Below are 11,108 nucleotides of genomic sequence, written 5' to 3'. Positions count from 1 at the left end.
AAAAGACGAACTTGGGTTGCAATACTTTGGAGGGCCTTAGCGACTAGGCTGCTTCTCCGGCAGCTACTGCTAATGTCTGCTGGATCTGGAGGCCATCCCATGAATCCCGGCTACTTCTGAGGGGACCGAAAGCCAGAGAGCAAGACGTACAAGAGCACAGATGTCATCCAGTCGAGGAACAGCAGTATCAAGCAGAACATTTTATTATCAGGAAGGGAGTACAAACACCAGTATTGCACTTACGCATGTAACAGTCTATGCAGAATAAGTTAAGGATTCAGCTGCAATGAACTAGAATAACCCATGGCAGCTGAATGTGCATATCATCGAATCACATTCACAAAATGTTCAGTTAGAAATTTGACAGTTTATAACACAGGTTGGTATGATGGCATATGGCCGCAGCTGCACTGGGTCCAGCACCTACCAGCCCCTCCCCCAGCCCAGGCTACCCCAGGTGTGCTTAATCTACCCTGACCAAACAACGAGTGACCTGCGGTCAGTCCGGCCCTCTCTGATCCTGGAGTGACAGTATCCAGCAGGTTGTCAGGTGTGGTTCGTCGTCAAGCTGCTGAATACGCCACTCCAGGATCAGGGCTGCCTAAGCCTCTTCCACAGTACAGTGAAGAAAAACACAGTCAAAGACGGCCTTGTTACAGGGGGCGATATATTTCAGTCACACCCCAGTTATGCAGCATTTGCAGAGCATCTTACCTTCCATGCATAAAACCTGTAACCATAAACCATTTTTAAGATAAAAAAAAAAAACATAAAGCCACAAAAACTCAAACAGTTCTGTCACTTTGGATCAGTGGTGGGGAACCTGTTGCATAGAGGGTCGGTGTAAGTGCAGTTTTTTCAGGATGGTCTCTCAATTGGCCAATCACAGTGGGTCCCCAGGACTGGAGTTGAGAATCGCTGCTTTTTTATTGGCTGACTGAAAGGCCATCCCAAAAACCCGCACCGGCTCCAGCTCTCCACGGATCAGGATCCCCACTCCCGCTTTAGATGGATTAACTGTTCTGACAGTAAGGGAAACGGGTCCGAAATGGGAACACAATAACAGACCTTTTCAGTGACAAGCCTTGGGTCCCACCCCACTTGTCTCAACACACTAAGACTTCAGAGCAGCACAAACAATTCAGATTTTGTATTTCAACGAATAAAAAAAATAAATTAGTTTTGGTCGACTTGTGCAATTTGAAGGTAATAAATAGTTCAGCCGGCATCTCCCACCCGGTTCTTGGGGACCTACAGCAGCCGGTCGGGTTCTTCCCGGAAGCTGACGTCGCACACCAGGGACAGGTGGTCTGATGGGTAGTTGTAGGAAGGCAGGCGGTTCGGCCCTATCTGTGCCTCCGTGGGGAGGTCCAGCACGGAGTTGACGCGCAGGGCGTGCCGCGAGTACCAGATGTAGTCAAGCGTGTGGCAGACCTCGCCGGAGGGCCGGATCTTCCAGGTGGTGTAGGGTGGTTCCGTCTGACCGTCGGCGCTCAACAGCTTGCAGGCGCTGTCCAGGTTGAGGCCGGACGTGGCGAAGCGGCGGTAGACGTCCTCGCAGGGCTCGGCGTTGAAGTCGCCGCAGACCAGCAGCGGCACGCTGGTGCCCTGGGCCGTGTCCTCCAGCGCACGCAGGAGGTGGGCGCCCTGGGCGCTGCGCAGTCGCTCCCAGCCGCAGCACGCCTTCAGGTGCGTGACGGCCACACACAGCCGGCGGCCCGACGCTCGGCACCGCAGCGTCTGCACGAGGGCCACCTGGTTGGTGTCGAGCGCAGCGGCGGCCAGCTGCAACCCCACGCTTCCCGCCAGCTCGAAGCGGTCGCGGCGGAAGAAGAGGGCACAGCCGTCGGGGCCGTTGTTGTGCTCCACGTCCAGGCAGGGCGAGCGTGGCTTGGGCTGGAAGGTGCAGTGGTATCCCAGGCTGCCCAGTACTGGCTGGAAGGTGTCGAAGTAATGATCGACCTCCTGCAGGCACACGATGTCCGGCCGGTACGTTAGGATCTCTTCCAGGATGAGGTACTTGCGCTCGGCCCAGATCAGCGCGTCGGGTGGGCAGCGCACAAAGCTGTCCTTGCCTTCTCCGAGGGCTGTGGAAGCAGACGGAAAACAGACCACTGACCAAATGCGCCTTTAAATGGGCCAACATATGCACTTATGAAGACTGCTAACAGTCAGCAAGGCTCTACATCACAGCTATATTAGACTTTAGAAAATCGATGAGGTCATAGCTGGCTGGTAAGTTAGTTAACTGAGAATTTCATACCCTGCAAGCAGCTAGGAATCTATTCATGGCAAAAGGTTGGTTGGTAATTTATAAATAGGTAACCAGAGAAGATAAAAGCTTATGCCAAGGTACCTCAGTGCCGGTCCTGGAGGGCCAGTCTGCGACACAGTTTGGAGATTTCCATGCTCGGTCTTAATCAGCATTTTACCAGGTTTAGTAGGTATGTTTGAGCAGGGTAGTCTGCAAACTGTGGGGCGGAATGGCCCTGAAGGACAGGAACTGGGGAACCTTCACTTAGGCTAATAGATATAAATAAGGTGCTTTTCACAGGCATTTCTAAAAAATATAGAAATGCCTCTGATTTTATTGACTGGGAGAAACATTAAAAGGGAATTAAAACTGCAACTGGACATTAAATGTGCTCAAGTCTGCCTTGACTGGTAACAGACCACATATGATGCAGACTTTACTAGAAACATCTAAAATATCAGGATTCCACATAATCACAATATGATATTTTTAATTTGTTTTACTGTACTAATGCTGTGCTGATAGGAACGATTAATCTGGACAACAATTTAAGTTATTGAACAGGACTGCGCGTGCCAGCCGAAGTTGCGATCAGTGACAGTAAGAGGGCAGTAGTGAGACGCGTTACCTTGGGCCAGAATGTTCCACTGCATGACACGGATGGAGTGATGCTGCTGGGCTGCAGCCTCGACGGCGATGAAGTGGCGATGTACCCGGGGCGGCCGGTCGCGCAGCGCCTCCTCGCACTCCCGCAGCACACCGTCCGCATCGCCCCCAGCGGAGAGCGCTGGCTGCTCGGGCTGGGCTCTGCCGACTGGCTGGGCGAGGGCGCTGTACAGCCTGCTGGTGCTGCTGCCCATGGAACTCACTGTGAAGGCAGACGGGCGCATTAGTGCGAGGGAGAGGAACCCCAACAGGAACATGCACATTAACTCAAGCAGCTGGCTTCCCCGTAGGCACATACAGGCGTGTGCACTGGGGTCTCCCTGCCCAAGCTCCAGGGGCTTTGGCCTACAGAACCCCAGCAATACACTTTGCCTGAACAAATCCCACTGCCTACCCACCATATTGAACGCCAAGTGAAAGTGATTTGACACCCCCCCCCCCTCCCCAAATGACAAAGCTTCAACTTTGACCTGCATAGTTCTCCACCAGGAGATCCGAAGCTCAAAGGGCATAACCTGAGATTAAATACACGATAAACTTCCAAATAACCAGTTTGTTCCGATGTTCTCATCCAATTAGGCTCCATAACTGCATGTTTTCCCACACCTCACTTTTAGTCATGTCACTTTATTAGTTATAACTTGAAATATTTCTTCAGTATAACATTGTAAATTCATAAATTCTATTATGGCAATATATCTGTAGCCATCCATCCATCCATCCATCCATCCATCCATCCTGGTCAAAGTCAAATGACTGGTTGACGACCATCCAGAAATTCACACCCTTACAGTTCCTATGTCTTGTTTATTTTTTGTTTTACATCTCACTAGGCGACACCACAAAAACTGCACACATTCACACGGCAAACGTAAATACATTCTGTAATACTCATTCTGGGTGTACACTGCCCTTTGTACACATTCCCACAATGCACTGGACCAGCATTCAACGTATGTGACAAATCATGTCACTCACTTCGGTGTCACTCATTCGCTTTGGGTGTGTTTTATCGACTGTGACCCGAAGGCAAATTCACTGGCACAAGCTGACGGCCTCCCCCGGCCTGCTGTGGAAAGTCTTTGCTGGGGGGCCAAGATATTTTTAACTGGAGCTGGTCACCGGCACTGGAAATGTCACAGGCACGCATCTGGATAAGATGACAACGGATGAGGAAGGAGGTCGAAGACTGGGGCAAAGGTGAGCCGGTCTCCGAGTGCATTGTGGGTAATCAGAAAAGCAATGTGACAAACACATACGGAGACCGACGACCCCTGGAGTATGAAGCTATTTGCAGTATCGACATAGCATAGCGTGACCTCGAGTTACAAGACCCCAGTGGTGTCCAGGACTGGTTCAAGAGGCCAAACGTATCATTTAACAAAAGAATCGATCTGGATACATGAAGAGAAGCACCTAAGTGCCCTTTCACCATGAACTGCACTAAATGTTTCCAATAGAACATCCGCATGAATAGTATCATCAAGCTCTGATTTGTAAGGTCATGCAATAAGAGAAGCTTTTGATGGACGTGTTCACTGCACATGTCACGTGTATAGATACAAAGTCACCCATCCAAGTGTCACTATGGCTAATCGCTGACGCCCAGAACCGCTATCAACGCTGAATCAAACGCCGCACATTGTCACACAGTAGCCTTTCTGGGTTAGTCAGCTACAAAGAGTTGGCCCATGTCCGTCGGTTCTGACCCGATCTCACAGCATGAGCAACTGCACAGCCTTACCGTTACACACGGAGTCCGTGTCCAGCTCCCGTCAAGATTACGCAAATATCGGTTTACTCTGCTCCAAGATTGGAGGTCGAGGGTGTCCGTCGGCAACCAATGTGACTTTGTGAGCGTGAAGTTTTCAACAGACACACCCAGGAAAAGGCTGACCCTCTCTGATTGGGCAGTGTAACCAAAATGCCAGCGGCGGTGCAAGGTCATCTGCGAGTGTGACTCCGCAGGGCGCCACCTGCTGGCCACTGACGGACTCACATGCTGTTTGCCAGCCCGCCTATAAAACTGCTTGGAGAACAAGCCTAATTTTACTCTCCCAGCTACAAATTAATGTTCATGACATTTTTATCTAACATGCTCTGGAGCAGGATAAGTGGCTGGAAGATATATTCTGACAGCTTACAAACCGAAACCTTATCTAAACACAAGCAAACCGGGCAAACAAATTTTGCCAGGAAAGTTAACGAAAGTTAAACATTTCATACTGATCGAATAAACAAAAAAACAGATCTTAGAGGTACATAAAACATAAAAACCTAAAAAAATATATCAGTGATAAGAACCTTTCATCTTATTACAATTTCTTTCCATACTGTCCTCCGCACCTGACCTGACCTCAGCATCAGCCCATGATGATTAAGGAAGAACTTCATTCAGAAGACCCAGTAGAAAACCCAGAACATAGTTCCCATGTGATAGGAGATGAGTCAACCTCAGCAAGGCAGAAGATAATGCTTTTACCACTTTTCAGTCTTTACACACTGTGGCATGTCTGTTCCTATGGCAACAATCTCCAAATTAATCCTTAAACAAAGATTTAGTTTGGGGTTGGAATGAAATGAGCTTTGAGGAGACCAGACAGGACAGACACACTGATCTTTGGTGCAAGGAACCATCGACACAGCTTCAGTCTCCCTTAGAATGAGTTAATCAACAATAATAATAATAATAATAATAATAATAATACAAATGGAGGGTAATGATAACCTGTATTAGCTCAATTTTATTTTTGGAAACTTTAACCAGAACACTAACGAACAGCAGCCCATCTCCAGCCTCTCAAATAGATCATGCATCTGAAAATCATCCTACCAGCCTCGCAAGTTTTCCTCTAAATAAAGGGTCATTTGTTAAACGGCTTACGGCTTCAACAATTAAAAGTCAGTTAGTGCGGTGATGATTGACGGGGCGCATCTTAATCTTAATCTTCTTCCTAGGCACATTACTAAACAGATGGGATTCAGGAAGGGGGGGGGGGGGTGACTCATGGTCTCGGATTTGGGCTAGGCTGCTCACACCTAACAACACCACGGTGGCAGAAAAATAATTACAGTAGTTTGGTGTAATGTAGTGAGTCATCAGTTAGACTCAATGCCCTTTACAGAGTCAAATATTTCTTACATATTCAGAAACAGAAGCGACGGGACAGCACGGCTAGCGACGTACATTAAGCGATTTATAGGCGGCATTACTTCATGAGAAGATAAACCACTTTCTCCAAACGATAAAACACAAGTCTGCTCCCTACCGGGAGTAAAGTAAAAACTAAGTTACCGACATGCACTGCTCCTTATCGGCAAAGACTGATCCAGCAAAAAACGGCGACATTTAATGAACTATATTACGTTTATGACAGTGTAGCGACTTCTGCATAAGGCTATTCAGTACTCTATGTAAAATGTATCATTGTATCACATACGGGGCGGCATGGTGGTGCAGTGATTAGCACTGTTACCTGTCTCGTGCCCATTGCTTCCGGAATAGGCTCCGGACCCCCCGCAACCCAGTAGGATAAGCGGTTTGGAAAATGGATGGATGGATGGATGGATGGATAGATGTATCACATACACTGGCACCCCATCTATTGGGTACCACGTGGGCAGACTCAGACCACCGCGATCGGATCAAGCGATTAGGATGGATGGATAGATAGATAGATAGATAGATGGATGGATGGATGGATGGATACACACACACACACACACACACACACACACACACACACACACACACACACACACACACACACACGTCCCCCATGCGGAGCCCGCTCCCGGGACAGCACACTCGCCTGTTCTGGAGCTCGACGTTGCCGCTGCCGCCGCCGCCGCCGTCGGCTTGACACTCATGCCGTCCCCACAAACCGTGTGACAGGACGCAGGGGCCGGGGAGAACCTCCTCAACTGGGCCGACCTCCGGACAGGCGAGCCCAGCGGAGACGCGCCGAACGCCGGTAACTGGAGAAGCGCCGAACACAACCTGGCCGAGCCCGGATACATACCTATACTTATAAAACTCCAACAGCGGTGACGCTCACGCCAAACTGTGATCTAGCAGCGATCCCTGTATGACACGGACCTTCTACGTTTATACGCAATGTTACCGCACACCAGCCTGCATAACGCCGTCCGGTCGGGTGAACAGCAGAACAAGTCGACCGGCACATTCGTAAAGAGTTTCATCACGCATCCGTCTGACGTAAGAGGCTGGGAATAACCATATAGCGCAGGGGGGGGGGGGGGGGGGTGAAATGGGAGACAATAACGTCCGTAGTATACTGTGCAGAACGCCATTTATTCGTTGAATATATTTATATATTCATTGTTAATGGTTATATATAATATTGTATTGTAATAAATTCTACTACTATACTAAGGGGAAAAAGGTATCCCCCCCATTTTCAAAAACAATGGGCTGGTCTACAGAGAAAGCCCTTCGTGGGCTGGGACTCTTCCATGGGTTCTCGGTGTACTATTGGTATTGCTGACGCAAGAAAAGGAAGGAGGGAAGATCGGCTCCTACCCTCCCCGCTACATGCCCCATGACGTAGTTATTTCTCCAAAATAACGTCCGGTATTTTTCGGGGAGATAAAAGTTGACCAATTGTAGTTTCAGTGTTTACTGTTTTATGGTATTATCAGTGCTGGGGAAGTTACTCACAAAATTAATCTACTACATAAAGTGGTGGGAAGTTTAGGTTCAGAAAGTACAAACAGACCGAGGTTTAGCTTCAACTAACCAGTCGCGAGTCAGTCACAAAGTACTCAGTGTCGAGTACAGAGTATGGCTGTTACTGTGTACATCTTGCTTTTTTTTTTACAGAATGTGTGCTGGATGTCCAGGGAAGGTAAGGCGCATGTTTCATCGACAAAAACCTATTCTTCAACTAAGGATTTTTCGTTGACAAAAAACAAGATCGATAAAATAATCTATGACGCCAAAAACTATGACAAAACGTACTAAACTCATGAAGACGAGAGAAAAATGTAGGGAAGAGTAATGAACCTGTCAGATTTGTACCTGTTAAGACATCGAAAATTAACATGTTAACGTGTTCATTTTCGACGTCTTAAGACGTTTGGATCATTAAAGCTTCTATGCTATTGGTAGGCATTACATACCCACCCATTCTGACATAAGAGCTCGATCGGGCCGTGCATAAGCTTATATTACAGGCATGTGGGCAGCGCTGTATGATACTGGGCAGGTATCTATCACCTGTCTTATGCGCAAACGTGATGTAACAGTTTAAACGGTCAATTTGTGCAGGTATTTTTGAATTCTGGGGACTGAGGAGAGCTGAAAATCACCTCCAGAGGATACACACGGGCTCAAAATATACGTCGTGGCCAATTTTTAACATTGAAACACACGTGAAACACATTGTAGATGTTCGTGAGATATATGTTCGAAGGCACTGCTCAGAAAAAAATGTAAGCATAGCATTAAATCAATTAAACTTCTGGTGACATGGATCTGGTCATTTAAGTAGCGGAGGGGGTTGTTAATCTGTTTCATTCAGCTGGAGGAGATTCCAGGAGACAGACAGTTACTCTAGGAGAGATGGACAAGGCCGTAGAAGGTCCTTAACCCCTCAGCAGGACCGGTATCTGCTCCTTTGTGCAAGGAGGAACAGGATGAGCACTGCCTGAGTCCTACACAATGAGCAGGCCACTGCTGTGAATGTCTCTGACCAAACAATCAGAAACAGACTTCATGAGGGAGGCCTGAGGGCCTGACGTCCTCTAGTGGGCCCTGTGCTCACTGCCTGGCACCGTGGAACTTAATTGGCATTTGCCATAGAATACCAGAATTGGCAGGTCCATCACTGAAACCCGGTGGTTTTCACAGATGAGAGCAGATTCACCATGAGCATATGTGACAGATATGAAAGTGGACAGGTAGTATAAGGCGCTGCGGTACATGGAGTGTTACGACTGCGGTCCGGCGATCAGGCAGGACGTATGAGCCAGAGAGCCAGGAGTCCAAAAACGGTCGGGTTCATTGCGGACAACGAGGGAAGCAGAGGGCAGACGGTAACGCACATCAATGACAGATCTCACAAGAGAGACTGAAATACAGGACAGCTGGTACGCTGGGAGTGCACACAAGGGTAAGGAGGTGGGAGTGGCACATGAGAGAGCTGGACGGAGCGAAGTGGAGACTGACAGACCGGCTGTGGATGTGATTCGCACAAGCACTAGTGTCGAAAGCCAAATAGAAAAGCGACGAAAAACCAACTAACACTAAAAACCAACTAAAAACAAGCCAGACACAAATAAAAAACATATATGCCCACTTCCTGTGAGGGTCTTTGCCAGTGTCAATACAGAAAATTAAATGTAATCAGCCATTTTATGAAAACGTATGCAAATACATGAGATGGGCCTTAACTTTCTATATTCTATAATTAAGGGTGTTGGTTTGGCAAATAGTCTAAAGTCCTTTGTTATTTGAGTAGTTTAATACTTCAATAGTTCAACACAGCTGACTCAGATCGGAAGCGAATGCGTGACTCAAATCCATGCTTGACTCAGAATCTACGGTTGCACCATATACCTCGTTACACAGGCCTAACTGTCTACTGCTATGCACGTCTGTTTTCTAAAGTTCTAACACCTAAGGCCTGAATCCACATTTAAAATCTCGCTATTAAACCTGAAACAAGACTTCTTAGTCATTCTTGATCATAAAAATATCATATTTAATTTAGTGGAACTTCTTTAACAACTTGTGCTTTTACTTGAACAATTTTTGCCCATTTTTGAGTAGAGATTATTTCGTTGTCTCCCTTCTGTAAGCACGATACACTTTGGCTGGACCGACTGTAATACGATACTATTGCAGCTATATCTTTTTTTTATTTGTAAATAAATAATGCCCTGGTCTAAGAAAAGCACTTAACGCGTTATCTTGTTAAACGTAGGCCTAACCGTGTAACCTTATATAACCCCCTACATACCCTTGTCGCAACCCGTGTTTACAGCTCCCTCTACTGGGACGAAATATGACTGCGCCGAGCACATCTACATGGCCATTTAAAACCACATTTATGGCGCCGATTTCCTTTGCTTTTGGTTGGGGGGATGCATTCTGTTACGGCACATTGGGGACAGAGTGATAAAGAGTGTAAAGGGTCATTCCCTTTATGACTGATATTTCTACCGAGCCTCCCCTCCCCCCCAAGATTCCATTTCGTCCCCCACGGGCCAACAAACTGCTAATAATTTGCCCATGACATGGAAGACGCGATTCCATTTCCAGCTCTCTAATTTAATATACGGCCGCGGATAAGAGTCCCGGAGATAAGTGCGGTGATTAATGGTCTTTTTCCGCGCGGAAGGTGCGCGATATCGCGTTCGCTCCCCGGTCCGGGGCCGCATTTATATTCCGCTCCTCTGCTGCAAACCAGGGGAGCGGAAACGTGGGGAGCTCAAGTGACTCTTGATGCATCGCAAAAGAAGAAGGCAGATGGACCTTCAAATGCAAGCGAGAAAGCTATAATGCATTTGATGCTCCAAAATAATGACGTGGACTTGGTGGAAGTCAGCACCTTCGTGGATGGTTTTTTCACGCGCACAGGCTGGAAAAAAAGAGGCACAAAATGCATACGTACGTATATAAATAGCATACGTACGCACAGAGGATGTCAGAGGTGTTTGCATTAGTTATGCATTACCTCGGCATTATTCTGCCTTCAGATGTGCAGTTCTTTGGTAATAAATTGGCGTCTCTCTCCTGTACAGAAAAACCAAATAAATATGCATCTAGTGCAAAACGCGGTGATTGGATCCCCCAGGTGAATTAATTTAAGGCGCAACATCCCCGAGGAATGAGATTTTAATGTCAAATACCCTTAATAAATACTGAACAAAAACAGCAGGAGACCAAGACTGCCCGTCGGTATTCAAGTGAGCCACTGCGGTCTGTTTGTTGCCATTTTTAAGGAACTGCGATTTTTTTTATGTTACGAAAACTGCGCAGATCTGTATCCTAAGAATTACACTTTTGTGCAGTCTACACACAGAACCGTAGTAAATATTATCTGTCCACCTGTTACCTGGTGCTGAAATTTTCTCTGTAAGTGTATTCATAGCACATTTAGAGGTCGCAGAATCCATTATCGGTAATGACGCCTGTTAGAATGAACGGAGTGGCTGTTTTTTC

At 47.3% G+C, this 11,108-nt stretch overlaps 1 protein-coding gene across 2 annotated transcripts; it reads right to left on the bottom strand.

Annotated features, from left to right (window-relative positions):
• Positions 1-187: 187 nt before the first annotated feature.
• LOC125720366 (nocturnin-like) lies at positions 188-7,121 on the bottom strand. Of its 2 annotated transcripts, none has more exons than XM_048995697.1 (3): positions 6,733-7,121; positions 2,883-3,122; positions 188-2,087 (listed from the first exon to the last, which is right to left on the bottom strand). In XM_048995697.1, exons 1-3 carry the CDS (start codon positions 6,938-6,940, stop codon positions 1,252-1,254), a joined length of 1,284 nt encoding a protein of 427 aa, XP_048851654.1. In that variant the 5' UTR covers positions 6,941-7,121; the 3' UTR covers positions 188-1,251. The 2 variants fall into 2 exon arrangements, with proteins under 2 accessions (XP_048851654.1, XP_048851655.1); XM_048995698.1 differs by lacking the exon at positions 6,733-7,121 and adding an exon at positions 4,665-6,725.
• Positions 7,122-11,108: the final 3,987 nt, after the last annotated feature.

The sequence above is a fragment of the Brienomyrus brachyistius genome, chromosome 25 (genome assembly GCF_023856365.1).
Source record: "Brienomyrus brachyistius isolate T26 chromosome 25, BBRACH_0.4, whole genome shotgun sequence".
Taxonomy (NCBI): Eukaryota; Metazoa; Chordata; class Actinopteri; order Osteoglossiformes; family Mormyridae; genus Brienomyrus; species Brienomyrus brachyistius.
This window is presented reverse-complemented; position numbering and strand designations above follow the sequence as displayed.

What these genes read in the sequence shown, in the direction of transcription:
- LOC125720366 (XM_048995697.1), bottom strand. Translation starts at nt 6,940, where the DNA reads ATGTATCCGGGCTCGGCCAGGTTGTGTTCGGCGCTTCTCCAGTTACCG. An exon ending in AACGTCGAGCTCCAGAACAG is followed by an intron (nt 3,123 to 6,732) that starts GCGAGTGTGCTG and finishes CTGCCTTCACAG; the next exon opens with TGAGTTCCATGGGCAGCAGC. An exon ending in GTGGAACATTCTGGCCCAAG is followed by an intron (nt 2,088 to 2,882) that starts GTAACGCGTCTC and finishes CTGCTTCCACAG; the next exon opens with CCCTCGGAGAAGGCAAGGAC.